This window comes from Sus scrofa, chromosome 2 (genome assembly GCF_000003025.6).
Source record: "Sus scrofa isolate TJ Tabasco breed Duroc chromosome 2, Sscrofa11.1, whole genome shotgun sequence".
Taxonomy (NCBI): Eukaryota; Metazoa; Chordata; class Mammalia; order Artiodactyla; family Suidae; genus Sus; species Sus scrofa.
Window position 1 is genome coordinate 38764464 of NC_010444.4, and position 21265 is coordinate 38785728.

Sequence of the window (21265 nt, forward strand, 5' to 3'; positions counted from 1 at the left end):
ATGTCTTGACATAATTAAGACATAGTTAAGTGCAAAAAAAAAAAAGAATACATGAGTGAATAGATGAATAAATGATGAAAATGTGATTCTGCTTCAATGCAGAGCCTCATTATATTCCAACGTTATATTCTTCATCCTACAAGTGTCTGGAGAAATGTCCTGGAAAAGGGAATGGGGCTAGGTTAAATGACAATGTCAAGATTGTGATAAAATTACAGATTACACTCAAAGGCAAGAAAGGAGTATCTCAAACCACACACGGTCTCAGTTTTATGCAGTTAAATGTAAAAGTCAGAGAAGTACATCCAGTTTTTGTAAAGCTGAGCTATTTTAAAGGCACTGGAGCTTTCTGCTGTAAAAGGCTTCTATGATGAATCTTTCAGACAGTGACTACCCATCCTACACACATCTTATAAATCCAGTCCCCACAAAACAGACTGCTATGGAAGAATCTGTGCATCAGAGATGCTGGAATAAATGACCTTGGACTTCTATGCAACAGTGAGATTCTGAATCTCTAGTTCCAGGAGGGACATCTGGAGAATCAGAGGAAGGAAGCATGAATAAAAGCAAAGAACAATCAAAAGCTGCAGGAGTGCAATCCCACTCTTGGGCATCTATCCGGACAAAGCTCTACTTAAAAGAGACACATGCACCCACATGTTCATTGCAGCACTATTCACAATAGCCAGGACATGGAAACAATCCAAATGTCCATCAACAGATGATTGGATTCGGAAGAGGTGGTATATATACACAATGGAATACTACTCAGCCATAAAAAAGGATGACATAATGCCATTTGCAGCAACATGGATGGAACTAGAGAATCTCATACTGAGTGAAATGAGCCAGAAAGACAAAGACAAATACCATATGATATCACTTATAACTGGAATCCAATATCCAGCACAAATGAACATCTCCTCAGAAAAGAAAATCATGGACTTGGAGAAGAGACTTGTGGCTGCCTGATGGGAGGGGGAGGGAGTGGGAGGGATCAGGAGTTTGGGCTTATCAGACACAACCTAGAATAGATTTACAAGGAGATCCTGCTGAATAGCATTGAGAACTATGTCTAGATACTCATGTTGCAACAGAACAAAGGGTGGGGGAAAAACTGTAATTGCAATGTATACATGTAAGGATAACCTGACCTCCTTGCTGTACACAGGGAAAATAAAAATTAAAAAAAAAAAAAAAAAAAAAAAGCTGCAGGAGTGAGTGCAGTAAGAAAAGAGCCTCAAAGTCCAAGGGGAAGAATAGCTCCCAAACATGAAAACAAGATGAAAGATGGGATGCAGAAAGCCAGGGGAGGTATCAGAGCAAATACTGTCAGCTCCTTCTGGATGGATCCTTGCGTCCTCTTTAACAGCCCAAAGCAGATTGGTTCTGCTGTGGATGTGTTAGTGCTAAGCTTCCCACATTTGATCATCATACCCATTTAGGGGGAGACTATTTAAAGGGGTATATACACATACACACATGACTATATATAAAATAGGAAACCAACAAGGACCTACTGTAAGCACAGGGAACCATAATCAATATTTCATAATAACCTACAAAGGAAAATAATCTGAAAAAAAAAAAAATATATATATATATATACATACAGTCATTTTGCTGTACACCTGAAGCTAACACAATATTGTAAGTCAAAAATACATAATAAAAAGGTATAAAAACACAATGGAGCATATGCAAGTGAAATTCCATGGCATGTGGGCTCTACTTCAAAATACTCCAAAGAGGTAATGTTTCAGTTCTAAGTGGGGAGAGGGCTCTATGAAATAAACTTGGACATGAGTTGATAATTGTTGCAACTGAGTGACGTGGACATGGGAGTTTATTATTCCACACTCTCCACTTCTACATATGTTTGAGAATTTTCAAAAAAAAAAAAAAAAAGTTTAAACACAACTGAGCAGGAGTTCCCTGATGGCCTAGCAGTTAAAGGAGCTGGTGTTGTCCCTGCTGTGGTGTGGGTTCCATCCCTGGCCCAGGAACATTCGCATGCCACAGGCATGGCCAAGAAAACAAATAAACAAACAAAAACTACAACTGAGCAAAGGGATCTCGGGAAGGAATTCAAGGATGACGAGCCAACACCAAACCCTAATGCTGTTGAGCATTTTTCTTCCACAATGAGGTCTTACACTGAGTTTGGTATTTGCTGCCCCATCTGCCCTGTGAAGTGCAGTGGTAGGGACAAGCCTGTCAGGGCTGGAAGTCTACGTTACCATAGGATGGACAGCAACACCCTTGGCCTGGGGTTTGCAGCATCCGCTTCTGAAGTTATGTCTTTTCCCACCAAGCATGGCCCACGCAGCCCCAGAGGCTGCCCACAGCTCAAGTCGCAGGTGGAGCGTATTCACATTCTTTGGAGGAGGACAGGGTCAAGCTTCTGGGTTAACATGACCAGACAGGAATTGCCCAGCTACCAGTCTACATATGACACCAGAGCTCAGGGCCCTTCTCCAGGCAGGGAACACGGGGGCTCTGCGCACTTAAAAGGAGAGGAATGACATTTATTGATTTGCTTGTGTGTTGACTTAATATGGGTAGTCTTTCTACTAAGCTCTGAGTCCCATGAGCTCTGGGACTGTTTTATTTTTTATTCAGAGTTGCCTGGGGTATAACTCGGAGGAGGAGTGATGTGAATGTTTGAGGAATTGCAATAAAGTTGAATTGAGGACGGACAAAATGGTCATTAGAATACAGCCAAGGATTTAACGTGCCTGGTTCCTCCATTCAGATTCCTTCCCTCCCTCTCTTTCCTTCCCCAGGAGAGGTGATTAATAATTCAGCAAACAATAGTGTCTTCTGATGGGTAAGAATATAACAATTTAATTGATATTTGTTTCTGTAGCAGTGCAATATCTCATTTTCCCAGGAGGACAGTTTTCCATTCCTGCTCCAGGTTTCTCCCAACAAAAGAGATCAATCCTGGCGATACCTGAAGGCCATGTGTTAAGAGAGAAAGAATGTGGGTAATGGGTTTAAAAGAGACACAATTCTGTAATTATCACGTTTTAAACACTGACATTTATTTGGGGTTTTGTGAACTCATACATTAGTAGGATAAATTCTAATTTATATCAGTATATAATAGGCAAATATATAATACCATAAATTGCATTTGTACACATAAATACAAAATCTGAGGTAGGGCCTCAAGAATAATGATTTCTTAAATGAATAATGCACGATATATAATATGTACTCTATAAGATATATATATGATGCATCATTTATAACATAATATACTTTCTTCATGTACAGTTAATGAAAAAATATAAGGACCTGATTAGGGAACTATCTTTATTCATAGGCGACAGGACCACATAAGATGCCTGCATTTAGGGCATTAGCCAAGTACACAATTTAAGAATAAACCTATGCCATGATAGGTCCATATAAAGTGCAAAAGAAGATCAAAAGATGAGAGACAAAACAGTTCCTAGTTAGGTACTAAGTCTCATCCTAACAATAAAATACACCTATAAGGCAAATGGTTACCTGAAGATGTATTTAATCCATGACAGGCAAATCAAACCACTGCTTGCTCTTCAGAGATGACAAGCGCCCCATCTGAAAACACTTTCTCTTTGGCTGCAGGCTGTTCAGAGGTGACCCAAGCAGGGACCACAATTCAAACTTACTTGGGCTTTCTGTACAGTTGAAACGAAATCCAGGAAAGGTAGGAAGCTTCACTTTTGCAAATCCTAGGGCCACTTGGCAGAGCAGTTAGTGTCAAGATTAAATCACCCAAACTTTTGCTCCCAGCCTGGAGGTTTTCTGCATGATACCCAGTATGAAACAGAGGTGCTGTGCATTCTTTGGCCTCAGCCTTTTTCCTCTGCAAGATAACCTACCACCCAGCATGCCCTCACCCGAGCATGTCACAGACCCAAATCCAAGTGCAGCAGTGGTATGACCTTGCCATCACACTTACATTAAGCAACAGTTAATGTGCAAGTCTCTGGGAAGAGAATGATGACCGATGGCCAAGGGAACAAAGAGGGAAGAAAAACATCTTAATTTTAGGCATGGGAAAACCAGGCTGACAGGTGAAGATTATCAGGAAGCACTGAGGCACACGTAGATAACAGAATTAGAGCTTAATGAAAGGAAAACTTAACTCCAGTGCAACATTAGCAAAGACAACCCAAGTCTTATCCATTTCCAGGTCATGTGTTAAATGTCCCTTTCCAGTGCCACTCACTGAAAAACAAGCTGATCCCATTTCTGACATATTACATAGACATTGGAAATTTCAGACATTGAGGCCGTCAAGAGTTTGCATTGACCACAGATTTCATGCAATAAACAAATATAAAAGAAAAAGAGAAAAAAAGACCACACTGGACACATTTGCACATGACAAACACACAGCCTTAAAGAGATTCAAAGTCACTAAGACACAAGACGAATATTAGCATAAGAAGCCACAAGACCAATAGTTAAGACATATACATTTTTTTTCTCTTTTAAGGATATTACAGGGTTACTGTTTTTAACATATGGCTTTTTTTTCTCAGAATGGGTTTCTGGCATTTGTTGGTATTAGGAAATAATCTCACAAGGGGAAAATACCCCACCATTCTGCACAGTGAACCAATGAAAGTCTTTCTCCAGTTAACTCAGGTTTTGCCTCAGTTTGAAGGGGAACACTCAAATGGCAGTTTATGACAAAGCTGTTCATTTTTTTTTTTCCCTTCCACTTGACTGTGCATTTTAATAGCAGGGAAACATCCATCTGGTCATATGCATCTCAGCTCTTAGTGTCCCAGCCAAGTCTCTGGGAGGTGCAGCATGCGTAGATTGGCGACGACTGGAAACAGCTCAGCTACTGAACACATCTCTGGCAAGGAAAGCCTCAAAAGTTGAACACAGCCGTAGAAATAGGCAAAACCAAATTTACAAGGTAACCACTTCCAGAGAAGTTCAGAATCTTCTATCTTTAAGGAAACTGTACATGAAACTGAAAAGTTGCAGGGAAAAGGAAAAACAAAAAACAAACAAACAAAAAAACAGCTGCTCAGGGAACAGCTACCAGATCTTAGCAAATTATACTGAACACAAACGTCGCTGCCCCCAAGTACAAAGCACAGGGGCTAGTGAGGCTCACCCCATTCTCACAATTAAGTTAGCTCACAGTGTGTACAAAACAAATCTGGCAGCATCCGTGAGCTCCCCGCCCCCCCCCCTTCTTTTAATCACAACAGCGACAATTAACAGAAACTGGGTTGGCATCCGGCATCAGACTCGAGCTGTAGCCAAGAGGCGAGAGAGGAAAGCCAAAACCACTCATCCTGACACAAACCTACCAGTCCCTTGGAAGGATGCTAATTGATTTCAGCTCTTTTCCCCAACCTTCAAACTGGAACGGCTGCAGATCATTTCCAAACCCAAGTTAGTCCTCCCTTCCTCTCCCACCCCATCGGTTATCCATCAGAGAAGCTGATTTTTGGTACCAAGCATGCAGGATCCGCTACTGCAGTGGGGGCTGCTCTTCAGTATGGCTTTCTTGGGGAAACCAGTGTCAATGGCGGGCAAGTCGTTCCAGGAAACACTGGGACCAGGAGGCCGGGGTTCAGCTTCCTAAAGTGAAGTCTAGGGGAAGCTCAGGATTTAGTCTCCGTGACAGATTCTAGTTAAGTTCTTGCTTTGGGACGTAAGCAGAAAAGGGGAACAATGAGGGAGAAGAACAAACATGCCCTGCAGACAACAGAGGTGAAAACCTAAAGTCAGAAATCCATCTCTGTTTCCTTTTCTAAAAGTTTCTTCTACGGGCTATGCTTGAAAACCGGAAGTTCACATGGGTGTTGGCAGATAACAATGACATTGGCCCCAGAAAAGGGACAGCGCACTGAAATGAGTTTTGTTTTGTTTTGTTTTTCTTTAACAAATGAAGACTTTAAAAAAAAAGGGGGGGGGGTTACTTTAAGGTCTGTTGTTGGGTTTCATTACTGTTGAACAGGATGAAAATGTCACGTCAATATACAAGGTTTGAACTGAAAACTTTGCCTGAGACCCTGTAACATGAAGACAAACAAATAAGAAAGTGATTGAAACGGTCTCCCCTAAGGAAACAAATTTAGGTTTAGATATTATTACTGTAAAGGAAAAAAAAAAAAAGACTACACTAGCCTATACTCACCATCTCTACAGTGATTTCATAAGATACTTATAAGAACAGAAAACACCACTACAAGTGCACACTACAGAAATACATACCACATTTCTAAAATCTCATATGTGCATGTTCAGGATACAAGAAGATAAGAAAGGTTACGGATGGCTTCACCGATCTCTGCAGCCGTATGATTTGATCTCATTAAGGTATGGTTGTGAGTATTGTGAACTGAGAACTCCTAAAACTGAATTAGCTAAATGCAGTCTTAAAAAGCTATAGCTTCAATTGGCTCACTTGCTACTTACCTAACCTGTGTTTATCAGAAATCTCTGTTAATACAGTGACCTAAAATGTACTATCAGTGCAGAAATGTGATGGCTGCTTTCTCTTCAAACTCTATTTCTTCCATTCTATGGCCACAATCGTCATTTACTGTGAATGAAAAAGTGAAGAGTGAAAACTGAGAAGAGTCTTTTAAGAGTTTGTGCCTTACCAAACCAGGGTAAGTCTTGTTTTCCCAAAGGCTGAAAGCCAAGGTATCTACAGCCCATAGAAATACGGGATGACGACATTGACGCTGACATTGTGCTAGACGCCATGGAGAAACTAGGAGGGCGCCCTGCTATGAACTTCCGACCTTAGGCACAAATAATAATACCATGGCTTCTTGCACAGAGGTGGAGGAAATGACTCTAAGAATTCACAAATACGGTTATTTAAAAAAAAAAAAAAAAAAAAAGACAACAGAGAGAAGAGAACCGACTCTTCACTGAGACTGGCAGTTTGCAGAGATAACGCATCTGTGTCCTTGCTGCTCTTGAGACAGTTGGTCCAAAGAAAGGAGACAGAGCCTCAGTCATGAATGGAAATGGGAACTTCACCACCTCGGTAGTATCCAAATCCACAGGCCTCCTTTTATTCTAAAACACTTTCTGACCCCTGCCGACCCTCCAAATGTCCCCTGCCCTGAACCTGGTGTGTCTGAATGAAATCACCCCATGGCTCAGAGGAGTCCAAAGTAACAGTCTTGGGATCCTGCCATTGTGTATATGCCTGGCTGGCACCACCAGTGACAACCACAGAGGATGCTTCTCTACTGACTGACTCATGCATCCCTACCTGGGACTTCACTGGAAAGCGCTCGCCTAGTTGACCTGAGCCTTCAGAGTAAAGCACGCTGGAAGCTGACAGCAAGGACACAGGCAAACCACGCTTCGAGTGATCCGGCTAGCTCTTCACTACAGCATGCGACACTATGCCCTACTTTTCTACGTAACCACTCTCATGCACGGGTATGAACCGAGACGTGGGGAGAAGGAAGAAGAAAAATGGGACAAAAGCTGGAGAAAACTGTAGGGGAAGGAGGAGAGGAGAAACAGAATCGAGTCTGGGCTATCCCGTGCCATCAGACTAGCACTGGGTGCCCAGTTCCAAATCCTTCACTGGCAGTTTGAGTCCCAGGGAAGAGGTTCCCAAGGGGTCGATCATGTTCTTGTAACGTTCCCCACGGTGCTGAGCTAAGAAGGGGCCCCAGTCCGGCTGCGGCGAGCACACCAACTTCAGCCTCTGCAATGAAGCCAAAGACACACGGGGTCACAGAAGCAATGCCCTCTCTTCCCTTAGGCACCACCCACCCCTCCCCAGACTGTGTGTGGCCACATTTGCCAGAACGCCCCCCTGGAATCAAGAGGTCCCCCAGCAAGAGGAGCAGTTAGGAAGATCAGCCCCTTTCATTAACGAGGCCAGGGATGCGTTAAAGATAGCTTAGTTCATTTGAAATTGTTTACACCACCCTGCAAAAGCACTATTACAATTGCTCAGGGTTTTGCCTTGCACAAGATTAATAGAGGATAAAGGGCCCAGATTTTAATTATACGTTTTTTTCCCTCCAAATGAAGAGGATCCACACAAACTTCTCTCTCCACTACCAAGCACATTCTGCAAAGGACACGTACTCAATTACTTTTGTTCTGTAGTCTCAACAGTGTGTTGTTACATCAAAATAATTGGATTTCGTTTAGCATATTTCCCCAAAGTATATAAATGGCCAGAGGGGGAAAAAAAAACCCTCAACCCCAAAGATACATTGCCAAGAGTGAACAAAGATTTTATCTGTTGACAAAAATATATGCTCCTGACTTGGTTCAAAAGTGTGGGTTCTTGCAGATGAACTAAAACTAATGGGACTGTCTCTAATCCTTCAACTAAACTTTACACAGAAAACATAATTTGACTGGAGTATATTCTAGAAAAAGGAAAGAAAACATATTTCTGACTACATAAGAGGGAACGATTATGTGTTTATCACCTATTAAAGTGAAGCTGCTTCTTATGGCTGTTAGTTTAATCTCCCCTTAATCATCGGTTTGCAACCTTTGTGTCCCAAATCAACCATAATAAATTTATATGGCCGACTCATCAGTTTAGAGAATTTCAGCCTAAGACAAAAGCAAGCAGAGGCTAAAGCCGCTTCTGTTCCGAGGGAAGGAAACTTCTGGGAATCAGTGGGTGGGAGGTTCAGCTGAGGCTGGAGCAAAGCCATGCCTTGGGGTGAGGCGGCCACATTCATTTACCTTAAGGAGGCAACAGACAGAACTTCCTGAGGATGAAAACTGGAACACAGCTTCAGCAAGAAAACTCCTGCATCTCCCTCCATCCACTCTGTCTCCATCTTCAGTCCAATAAAAACAAAGGCTACCTCCCCATTGCATGGATATTCGTATTACTTATTCACTCACACGCTTTATTCCCATCTTGCTTCTCCCCTCCCGAGCCTGCGCAAGATGCTCCAGGGACCTCTCTTCCGCAATCTAGCGGACCTAGAGCAAAACCTATCCAGCTGTTCTTCACTACCCTCATCAGCAGGTGTTCCTTCACCTTGGTCTAACCCAGTGCCTCTCAAGCTTGGATATGCATCAGAATCACCTGGAGGCAGGGCGGGGCCTGTTAAACTACAGACCCCAGAGTCCCATCTCCCCAAGCCTCTGGTTCAGCCAAGCAGAGCTGGAGCCTGATCGTTTGCCTATGCAACAAGCTCCCAAGTGGTGCTGATGCTGCCGGCCCTGGGTCAGACCCTGAGCAGCACTGGTCTGATCTAAAACAGCAGCCCTCTGGACCTCCAAGACAAGGCAGGGCTGATCTCTTCCTAGCACGTCTGAACATGTGGTTTCTCGTGAATAACAAAAGGCTGGTGGCTTGGCAAGTGGCAAACCCCTTCTCATCCTCTCTGGAGTGAGGGTGGGGATTTTTATTTATTTATTTTTATTTTTTGCGTTAGAAATAGGAAATGAGTCCAGCAAGAGACTCAGTGACAAAGACAAGCATCACCTTATACCCGCCATGCCCTTGACCTTTCATGACATTCTCCGGGGATGGTGACATTTTAATCAGCTTGGACCCCTCAGCCATCCCTAACACAGGCATTACAGGAAGGGGTCATGATTTCAAATTTAATGGCACTAGGTGTTTGCGGGGGGGTGCCTTGGACAGAGTGGAACACCAGGAAAGGGGGAATCTGATGTGTGGTTAAAAGCCAAACATTAGGATTTAAATTCTGGATGAGGAGGGGGGAGGAAGCACCAGGAGAGAGCGCCCTGATCCTTTATCCCCCAGAACCATTCCTGCTCTGAAGAAGAGCATAATAACAGCTCAGCCTGCAGACTGGCTGAGCCCATCCATTTGAGGAATAACACGTAATAAAAATGGGTTTAATAGAAATGGCAATAGTTGTAACCGCTTCATCCCCAAGTCTCCTTATAGAATAAGTTTACCAAATCTTTTGTTTTTTAACGCACCCAGCTCTCCAAGTTTTTCCCCTGGGAGGGAATGGCAGCTCCTACTTGGAGCTGATACAATTACCTCAATAAATCTGCCAGGAGCCAGATGCATTTTTATCACAAACATAATTGGGATCCAGATAACAGAACAGGCGAGCATCAGCCACCCGAGTACCATGGACCAGTTAGGGTAGCGGTATGAGCCGTAGGTCATGGGCTCCCACTGGTAAAAGCTGAAGCAGAGGATAAACTGGAAAGAAAAGAGAAACACACATGTGTTAGGGTGTTAGAGGGCATGTGGAGTATTCCCTCCACAGTCACATCTCGGGAGCACGTCTCGGCCAGGGAGCAAATATGCACTACAGAAGTGACAACGCTGGATCCTTAACCTGCTGAGGCATCTGGGAACTCCTGCGGGTGTTTTTAAGGGGTTGTCTCCACTTTCTATAACACATTATCAATCTTCTGTTATAAGGGGAAAAAATCCATTAGGTTAATGTAACAACTGAATTGAATCTACTTGGCTTTCACCTTGAATGTGGAATGGCCCATCTCCAGGAACTGCCTCAAAAGCCAGCTGAGGGGGTCCCCAAGCAGCAGCCAAGCAGGAAGTCTGGTCCTATAATAAGCTGTGGGACAAAGAGAGGGGAGGCACAGCCCCTCTCAACTGATGCAAGGTGAATGGGCCTCACCACCACCCAGTGAGCTGAGAGTTCGGGGGAGCAGCAGGCTAATCTCAGCTCTACCACTAATTAGCTAAGGGACCTTTATGTCTCAGACTTCTCTGCTATATGACAGATCTCTTTCACACCAGGTATACAACACAGGGGTTTTCTGGGAACAACAGTCTGAAATTTACTCAGGTGTCACCCCTCAGTTTTAAGAGAGGCCGTGTTTCCTCGTCTGCCCATCATCTCCATCACTGCACACTTCAGCTGGCAGCAGCGATGGGAACCCTCTGACGCCTTGGTTAGTGGGGCACAAGAGGAATAGGGGAACAGAGATGCTGAAAATAAAGAGGCACCGACCAAGACAGGACAAGGGTTCTAACCGCTCCAGCCAAGTCTTTGTATTGAAAGAAAATTGAGTTCTTCCCTGTATTCATCCCGCCTGTAGCAGCCTCAGCCTAGAACAGTGTACTGCCCAAGCCCTCCCCTCCTCCTCACCTCTCTCATCCTATCTTAAGCAGTACAAGAGCTGCCTGAAAATAACCGGAGGGAATGGTGTCAGGGAAGATAATACTTGGAAGCATTTGGGGAAACTGTGAAGCTTTATACAAATGTAAGGCATCTATATTTTTGCGGCAAAGCCCAGCCTTCCAGGGCAAGTGATTATTTCAATGCAACCGTAATTCAATATATGGATTCCAAGTACCACGAGCCTGAAGACAACTGTCGAAAAAACTGCTCCTCTAAGAAATGATCTCGTCTAGGGCCCCTTTTAAACATTTGCCCCTAGAGTTATAAGCTTTATTAACCAGTCTATTGGAAGTACGTCCTAATGTAATTATGGTAAGTTGCTCCATTTCATTTACTATATAAATAGCACTACATCTGCTTATGTGTGCGCATAATTCAGTAACGTGATCTGGCTATGTATACAATAATTGCGCAGAGAATATTTATAGCTCTATAAATCTGTGAAGGCACCTATAAAAATGATCAATTTTCTTTCAGGGGTTTTGAAGTCATTTAAACCCGTCATCTCAGCTCAGCCCAGCATACTACAGATCGCCATGTTACAGAAGGGCAAATGGCAGGAAAGAAGTGTTAGGCTTGGTCCTTTGATCCCCACTGCTGGTTACACAAATAGCACATCCCATGTATCTGGGCAAACTTGTTGGTGCCATCACCTTCCTGCCATAAAACCCCACCCTCAGATGAGCCTGGCCACGGGAGAGGGTAATTTAGCCCCTGAGCCGGGCCTGCTTGACTATTGGCTGACAGCAGTTGAAGGTGGCCCTGGGTGGATGGCAATGATGGAATCCATCACTTCTTCTTGTCCCCATCTCCCAAACACAGAAGGGGAACGGGATGAGAGACATTTTCTGGAACCCTCCGCAGGTTTCTAGTGTAAGCACAGCGCACTGGAGGCACTTTCTGAAAAAAACACAGCACATCCCTCGAATCCCTTTTCCCCAACTTTCTGCCCCTAACGATTAGGAATATTTTAATCCAGAACTGGCCAAACTCCACTTGGAGCTGAAAGCAACCAGGCTTTTAGAAACTTGTTTGGCAATGTATTATCTTTTTTTTCAAATTTTATTTATTTATTCTTTTTAATGATTTTTTTATTATAGCTGGTTTACAGTGTTCTGTCAATTTTCTACTATGCAGCAAAGTGACCCTGTCCCACATACTTATATACATTATTTTTGCTCACATTATCATGCTCCATCATAAGTGACTAGACATAGTTCCCAGTGCTATACGGCAAGATGGAAATGTATTATCTTGAAGCCTGGATAGGCTTGGATTCAATTCTTACTCTGTCCCCTGCAAGCTTGGTGGCCTTGGGCAAGCACTTTAGCCTCTCCAAACCTCAGGCAACTGTAAAATGGGGGAAGACTCACACACCCAGCAGGGCAGTCAGGAGCTTAAGGAACAATGTTCCTAGAGTGACTGCCTAATAAGAGATCTCCACAAGTAGACATGAGGATTATTATTATGTGATATGTTTCTGAAGAGTATAAGATTCTCTGAAGCTTAAGGAATTCCCATCACGGCTCAGCGGTTAATGAACCCGACTAGCATCCATGAGGACGTGGGTTCGATCCCTTGCCTTGCTCAGAGGGTTAAGGATCTGGCGTTGCCATGAGCTGTGGTGTAGGTTGCAGATGAGGCTCGGATCCTGAACAGCTGTGGCTCTGACGTAGGCTGGCAGCAACAGCTCTGACTGGACCCCTAGCCTGGGAACTTCCACATGCCTCGGGTGCAGCCCTAGATAGACAAAAAAAAAAAAAAAAAAAAACCGTCTCTGAAGCTTAAAATTTTCCAAGATAGAACAAAAAGATTGGTAGAATCTGGAACAGATTCTGACTTTGATTTCACCCAAGAATAAATGGTGTGTACTGGTAACAGGGGGACCTAGCCAAGCAGAGATGGGGGAGCAGCGGGGGGGTGCAGTCTTCCGTTTTCCTCCCAGCAGTCAGGTAAATCCCATCCTTCACATACATTTCAGTCCCAAATTCAAGAGACTGAGAGATCTCTCTTAATCCTTTCCAACTCTCATCCCCCAAAATCTGGTGGGACTTTTCAGACAAATTACAGTCTCTGAAACATGAGCACAAATGAGGGCTTCTGTACAAGGTCTTGTGTCAATGCAGAGGGAGGTAATCGCTAAATGGTTTTTCTGTCTAAACTTCTGTCTTTTCAGAAAGAAGTTGAGGTGTTTTGATTAAAACTCACTCTGTGACTTTTTTTTTCAAAAGGAAAATACATGTTTTCTTTACACTTTTACTATCTTGTTTTCCTTTAAAGAAGCTGGTCCAGCGTAGAGTAAAGCGAGTCTTAATTTGGTTCCTAGTGCCACCTGCTGGGAAAAGTAGGAACTACATCCAGCTTCCTGCTTTGCCTAGATCACACCCACAAGCCACCAAGGAGGAGGAGCTGGGAAGACAAGGTCTCTGTTAATTTCTGTGCTTGGAGAGTGGATGGAGGCAAAGCCCGCAGCTAGGGCACAATAAAAGAGGACACGGGATACACATATTTACTGACACACGAAGGGCTCTGATCTTTAGGAAGATGAATGTCAGATGATCTCAAAATGTCATCATTACACTTGAGGATGACAAGGTAGTCCTCAAAAGCAATAAAAATGAGCAATAAAAATCTAACTTCTGCTATACATTTTAGTTTTAGAGAGGCTATATTGAGTAGTGTTGAAGAATGAGAACTCTGGAGACACACTGCCTGGGTTCCACAGACACACTGCCTGTTGGTAACTATTAACTGTACCATCCTAAGCAAGTCATATAACCTCTGGGCGTCAATTTCCCCATCTGTAAAATGGAGATGATTATAATGCCAGCTCCACCAAGCTGCTGTGAGGGAGAGATGAGATGCTACATATAAAGCACTCTGAACAGCGCCTGGACCCTGGTTAGCACATGGGGAATGGGATCGCATGAGGCAGACTGACACAAGGGGAAACGTTCCACAGGGCTGCTCCAAACTGCATGATCAGCACCTGCACCCGATAAGCCAGGCACCTGTAGGCAAGTCACTTCACCTCTTTGAACCTCAAGTTTCCTTAGCTGAAAGACTCACTCTACATAGCTTTGCCCCCTGCTCATCTATACATACACACATGCTGTGTTCAACATAAAGCATCATACAGGCATGCAGGGTGCTACCTGTGCAAATAGCTACAAAGCATACAGTCCTTACAGTTAAAATGGTTGGAGTTACGAATGCCCAGCAGACTTTCCAGAAAATGTTTGGCTGAAATCCAATCATCATCTCGATATCTTCGCAGAACCTCTGCAAGCCTACAAAGAGACAAACAGAGAGCAAGCATGAAGTGTGGTGTCAGGCGGCAGGGGACAGCGCCAGAGCCCCTCACTCAAATGCCACTGGCTGGCATGGCCCCATCCTGGTGTTAGCATGACCCTTATTAGGCAGGGAACCAACAGACCAATGACTCACTGCCAGGAAGATAAATAGATATTAAATACTCTCTGCAGTAAGGTTCCAAGGGAGATGTCATCCCACGGTGACATCTAAAAAGCTCAGTTCCTGCCTAGCCTGTGTCTGGGTTCCACACTGCCCCAGCCTGGCATATGCACCTGTGCAGCTGTTTTCAGAGGGGGGTTCATGGGCTCAGCAACAACTCTGATTATGCTGTTGATTATGATCAATAAGCACAGTGTATTAGGAAAGTCTCAGGATCTCCAGGGAGACTCACTGTATGTTCTTTCTGTCCCCCCACCCTCCCAAGGATACTCTTCCATAAGTCAATTTAGCTCTGCTCTGTGTAAGATAATAAGGGCAGGCGAGAACCAATGTAAATTCCACATGGCCATCACCCCCTCTGTTGGAACTCAAAGGATTGCGGTCCTCTTGGTCGCTGATCAATATAACTACATAAGGAGAAAAGCAGAGGAGAGAGTTATTCCTAGGACCCCACACAACTAGCATCCATTCTTTGAAAGGAAAAGCCACAGAGGATGTCTTAGGAGGGATCAGTTTTGTGTCCTGTTTCCTGAGCTTGTAGAAAAGTGGCTTTCTCAGAACTGCAGGATCGCCATGCTGAAGGCACTGAAAGGACTCCAAGTTGAAGCCCCTCCACAATCGGTAGTTCTGACTGGTGGCCCCACAGACCACCATAGGCAAGAACTGCATGCTTTGAGCAGCTGACGTGACCATCTTTGCGTTTGTTTGCCTGTCTCCTTTTGTGTTAGCAAACAACTTCAAGCAACTGGCTTCTGGACACTAGACCCTCTGGGCATAAGTGAGGGGAGAGAACCAAAAAGAGACAAAAATCAAAGATGAGGCCCTCAGAAACATACACGAGATACTGAAAGTGGTCCTTGGTACTTTTTTGTTTGTTTGTTTGTTCTTTTTAGGGCCATACCCGTGGGATATCAAAGTTTCCAGGCTAGCGGTTGAATCAGAGCTACAGCTGCCAGTCTACACCACAGCCACAGCAACATGGGATCTGAGCCGAGTCTGTGACCTACACCACAGCTCACGGCACCACCAGATTCTTAACCCGCTGAGCAAGGCCAAGGATCAAACCCATATCCTCACGGATACTAGCTGGGTTCGTTTCCATTGAGCCTCTGTGGGCACTCGGGGCCTTGGCTCTGACAAAAAGAAAGATTTCAAAAACTTCTGCCATCAGACTCACAGACATACAGAAGAGGTTTGGGGTTTAGAGTAGGTAGATGCAAACTATCACATTTAGAATGGATAAGCAATGAGGTCCTACAGTACAGCACAGGGAGCTATAACCAGTCTCTTGGGATAGACCATGATGGAAAATAATATAAGAAAGGGAATATATATATATATATATATATATATATATGTATGACTAAATCACTCTGCTGTACAGCAGAAATTGGCACAACACTATAAATCAACTATAATTAAAACAAAACTGCTGTCATCAGTATCAATCCTATTATCTGATTATTCCTCTCCATTAAACTATCCCCAGGAGATGATGGCATGCAGCTCGACGGGGGAACCTGAGGTGACAGGGTTCAAGGTTAGAGCAAGGAAGACATACAGATGGCCTCCTGTAGTTACAGGGGCATGGCAGTAGAAGGGCTCCAGCCTCTCCAGAAGGGGAACTGGACCAGAGCTGTAGGAAGTGGAGGATGATGGCTTCTGAGCATCATAGCAAGAGGCAGTTAGATGCAAAGGAGCAGTCCTGGAACTGAGAGTGAGATGGCTCAGGTTCCAGAGTCAGCTCGAGCCCTGGAAAGTCATCTCCCTCCCTGGGCCTCCCATGGGGTCCCTGGATGCCTGGCCTCTGCCTCCAGCAGGCTCCAGGTCCTGTGATTGCTCTGTTTTGCCAACTTGGCCCCGCAGATGCAGCCCAGGGGCACCAGCTGGCAGCCACAGGCAAGCCTCCAGCCTTTTGCTCCTTCCTGAGTCAGGGTCTCCAGTTCCTCCATCCTCCAGCTCCAGCTCCCACCCAGCCACAGCCCTCTCCCTTCCAGATTCACGCCCAGGTCCCCGCCTGAGTCCCTTCCTGAGTCAGCGGCTACCTCCCCCTTTGTTCACATGGCTTCCTCTGCCGGTTTCCTGTGCCACTCTATCCTTCCCACTGGTGCACAGCCCTCTTCAAGGCTTAACTCTTCATAAAGGAATTGATCTTAGAGCCTAGAGCATGTACATGGGGGCTTGTCTGCTGCATGACCTTGAACCTGGAGGAGCAAGGGTGCTCCAAAAGGGATCTGAGCAACTGCTTCTCACTTAATTAGCAGAAAAACAGCATGGGGGGGGGGGGAATGGTGGTGAACTCACAGCTACCGTTCTACACTCTGGTGTCCAGGAATGGGCCCGCCACAAGCTCCATAGAGCCAATCCACCCTGAACTGTAAATCAAGGACCTGCTTCAACCCACCAGTCACTTTCACCTGCACAATTTTGTGTCTTTTGTCTTTAGAAACCACACCCTTGCCTTTGGTCTGGGAGGGTCGGGGGCCGGGGGAGGAGGAGGGGGGGCACTAGGTGTGTACTTCACCCTGCTCCAAGTCTCAGAATACTATGAAGCACCCTTTACAATTTCTGACGGGGTATACTGCTCAACCTTTTTGGTAGCCACAGGATTCCACGGACTGCACGTAATCATCAGATCCACTTTCCTAGCAGTCTGCTTCCTACGACAATTAAAATTCCACTTTACATCTAGCCACCACTTCGGCTTTGAGGCTGCAGCCTGATATTGACACTTCATAGATGTAAACAGATCAAGACAATTGACCAGGTTTGGTGGAAATGCAGAGTGAAGAGCCAAGCAGATGAGCAGGCAGGAGAGCTTTGTGGTGGCAGTTAAATTCCAAGGTCCTTCCCAAAGCCAAAAAGTCCCTGTGTTGGCACCCAGGAAAACGCAAAGTGCAAATCACTTTTTCAAAGCAATTCTTTTAGGTAAAAATCTGTTAAAGGGATTGCTCAGACACAAAACTCAGGGAGTTCCACTTTTCTAGATACCTCAAACCCAGATATTGGCCTATAAAGAATGTTGCCTTAAGAAATTGAATCTACTATTTCAAAATAAAGATAAAACTTAAAAATTATACCTACTGTCTTTTAAATGTGAAATCTCTAGAATCTAAACTCTAAAGATCATTAGAACCAAGAAAAAAATACCAATCTCTGCAATTCGGAGATTTTTTCAAATTCAGCAGCCAGGATAGGAAGGTATCAAATCAGTCAAGTCCAGTTCAACTTCCTTCAACTGTTTGGGGTCTCATCAGCTCAATAATGAGTGCACTGTCCTCTGAAGAGTAAACTATATATTTGTGCAGGCTTTTCCCTTCACCTCTAACAGTTATGTTAGCATATTTCAAATATTTCTTCTAAGATTCACTTCTTAGAAATCCATGCAGTTCCAAATCGGAGGTTCACACCTACAGCCAACACAGCAGAAGTCAAGCTCAATCTGAGCTCCACATAGAGTCCACTGGTCCTGGAAGCCAACCCAGCACTGGTCCTCTGAGTCCAGGTGATTTCCTGGGTTGACTCCCGGGAAGATTTGCAAAATCTAGGGATTGAAGCACTCAAGAGTTATCTTTTCCTTCAGAACCAAAAAAATCTACCACCAGATTTAGATGAGGACTGGTGGGGGGCAGGAGCTATTTAAGTTCTAAAAACAGAACTGTTCAAAGGTTTCGGTTTTAATGGTGCTTGTAAACCACACCAAACAGCCCTATTTTGTTGGAAAGAACTGTGCAAATGTGCCTTTTGTAGCAAATAGCAGTGAGGCTACAGACAGTGGAGAAGGTCATTGAGATGGCTGTCTGCACGCAGGCTGGCCATGAAGTGCTTTCCTCACTTGGCCAACAGACCATCTGATGACTTCAGCTCACCCATAGACCCATGAGAGCTTGAGTGTCCAAAGGAGGGCCCCAGAGGCTTCTCCTTGGCAAGGCCTTTGGTATCTGGGCAGAACGTTAAGATTCCCTGCAGCAGATTGGCTGGGTTTCTGCTGCTCTCTGCTCAGGTGGGAAGCTCTTTGAAGCCTCACCCTAAATGCAGGTCTTCAAACACAGCATCACTGCAGGCTCTAGGCTGCTTCATCCATCAGCCCAAAGAGCTGGCAGTTTGGCCTATGATCCCAACAAGACAGCTGGCATGCCTGGCCATTTCTCCAACCAGAAACTAAACTACCCCTGCAGTGGGGATGTTATCTCCATGGAGAAAAATTCCCCTTCTGCAATAGCAAACAATGACTCCAGTATCTTCCTGTTTCTGAGAGGCCCAACTTTTGCACAAGAAGTTTTCCTTTTTATGTTTTGGTTCCCCATAATCCTCTATTTTAATGCATTCTTCAGGAAAGCAAGAAGCTGACAAACCCCTGCTGGACAGGAAACTAAAAACTGCATTAAAAGCAAAGTGCTCACACCAAGGATAGGGGGTGGGTGGGTGAGTTTGCTGGGCCCCCGGCTTAAAGGCAGAGCTCTGCAGAGCCCTGGGGCCTGACTCTTCTTCCCTTGGGCTTTTTCATCTTTCACTCACATCATGCATCCAAGTGACATCCGGCCTTTCTTTTTACCCTCTCTTTTTGATTTTGAAGGACAGATGGATCATGCAAGTTGGCATTTTCCACCCTGCTGGTATTTGCTGTGGAGGCCTTTTCTATATAAGGGATGGTGCTAAGACGTGCATGCACAGGAAAGTCAGCAGTGCCTTGTACCCAAGAGGGCCTGCCTGTGCCAACTGGCAGTGCATATGAGGGGTCCAAGAGGTCACCTGGTGAGTCATGTCCCCCACCCCAAGCACAGACACTGCCACATGAAGGGCGAAGATGGCATCTGCTGACTTGGCATTCCTGTTCTTCTTGATAATGACCCCACTGATTGTGAGATGTAGGTTGCTATGGTGATGATAGGAAGGGCTAAACTGTGAGGGAACTGGTAGTTTCTTCCTGGGAAAATCCAGGCTTGAGATCTTCCATCACAGACTCCCAAGGTGCTCATAACCTCTCCTGAGGACCCGTGAGGCCAGTGTTCTCTTTTCTCTCCATAGTACTCAGGGACCAGCCATGATGCTGCCCTTCATTTCAAGCTACCTAAAGACAGTGGCTACCAAAGCTGCAATGTACTTTCACATCTGCAGAGGAGCCTCCCCCCTTCCCCTCCTCCTCCCCCAGTCTGGCCATCATCCACAGGCATTAACTATTCATTCGCCAGACCATACCCAAAGGCATGGCCTGGACCCAGCGGTTTCTGAAACAAAGATTTCCACCTTTCCCCATCAGCCATCTTTTGTTTCTCTATTCAATCCAGATCCCAGTGGTCCTGAGGCAAGCTTGGAAATAAAAGCGCAACTTTCTTATGGTTCCTAAAGATCGGCAATGAAGCCCTTTCCTTGCCTTCTTAAGTATGGAAAACCTGCTTGCCGTGGATGTCCTACCGACACTAAGTCCTACCTCCATGGCAGGCAGGGTGGTTCCCTTACCGTACACATAGGAGATCCCCACGAGCTCAAAAATGGCAATGATGACAAGGGCATAGGAGGCGGCGTACGTGTCCACAAGCTGAAACATGTAAATTCCACCCTGGTAGGAAAGAGAAACAACCAACATCAATGGGCCTGGATCCAGGCTGTCTCCCGCTTCTCACAGCCAATCCTTCCATCCTAAGGAGGGTCAGGTGCAAACAGGAGTCAAGGATTGCCCTTCCCCTCGAGAGCAGTAACCTAACACTGGTCAGGTATGTAAAATAGACACCGAGCCGTGTTAGCAAAGCGGTTCCTTGAGAGACTCCGAGCTCATCAACAGAACAAGCACAGAAAAGTGATCTGACATCTTACGCTCAGAAGGCAAAGGTCAACATTTGGAGATGTATGTGTGAAAGTGGCCAGATGGCTTCATTTTTGCTTTAGCAAGAGATGACCACTGCTACCCACATACCTGCATATGATTGACCTTCATATGATCTTTAGGTGTCGCTGGGCATTCCTCATGCATGCCCCTGCATCTTCACCTCACTCTTTTAGTCTCTCTACAGTAGATGAGGCTTGAAGACCATCTCCTCTCAATCCATCACTTTACAGACGAAGAAACTAAAGCCCAAAGTGGTAACTCGCTCAAGGCCACGGAGTTAGCAAAAAATATTTATACCTATATATATATCATATAAATTATACATATCAAATGAGGTAACACACAACTTACCAGACACTCGGGACGAGAAAGAACCCAAGTGACCATAGATTGTGTATATTATAGGTAATCAAGTGGGAATTTCTCTGGCCAGTAAATTTGCATTTCATGTATTCCATTTTCTTAAAGTAGGACACACCTGCCTTGTTGGCCGAAGAAGGCTATATCTCAATTATGAAGATGTCTGAAGCATCAGCCAAGGTGACATATTTCCCTCTGTGGTCAGAATCCCTAATGAACTGGTGCCATCTGTCTGAGAATGGCAGGGATTTGGCCAGGGTTCTGAGGTCTGGGAGCTGAGGGTAAAAGGATGGAGAGCCCTCTGGGGCCCCCTTCTGCCCCGACCCATGCCCAGCAGGCAGCTGACCTGAGTGATCATTGGAAAGCCCATGATGAAGAAACAAATGCAGCATCCCAGAGTGAAGACCGGCTTGTGTGTGCGCAGGTACTTGGGGAACTCGTCTGAGATGGAGGTCACGATGGTCTCGATGGTGGCGAACTGGAATGG

The 21265-nt window shown here is 45.0% G+C and overlaps 1 protein-coding gene across 1 annotated transcript in view; it reads right to left on the bottom strand.

Moving 5' to 3' along the window:
- Positions 2984 to 21265, bottom strand: part of SLC6A5 (solute carrier family 6 member 5) — a 59445-nt gene continuing 41163 nt past the window's right edge. The window contains exons 12-16 of the mRNA XM_021083251.1: positions 21125 to 21256; positions 20052 to 20151; positions 14307 to 14407; positions 10001 to 10168; positions 2984 to 7708 (exon numbers count right to left, since the gene is read on the bottom strand). Of these exons, the coding sequence (XP_020938910.1) occupies positions 7553 to 7708; positions 10001 to 10168; positions 14307 to 14407; positions 20052 to 20151; positions 21125 to 21256 (657 nt within the window). The 3' untranslated portion in view covers positions 2984 to 7552. The remainder of the gene's footprint in view (positions 7709 to 10000; positions 10169 to 14306; positions 14408 to 20051; positions 20152 to 21124; positions 21257 to 21265) is intronic.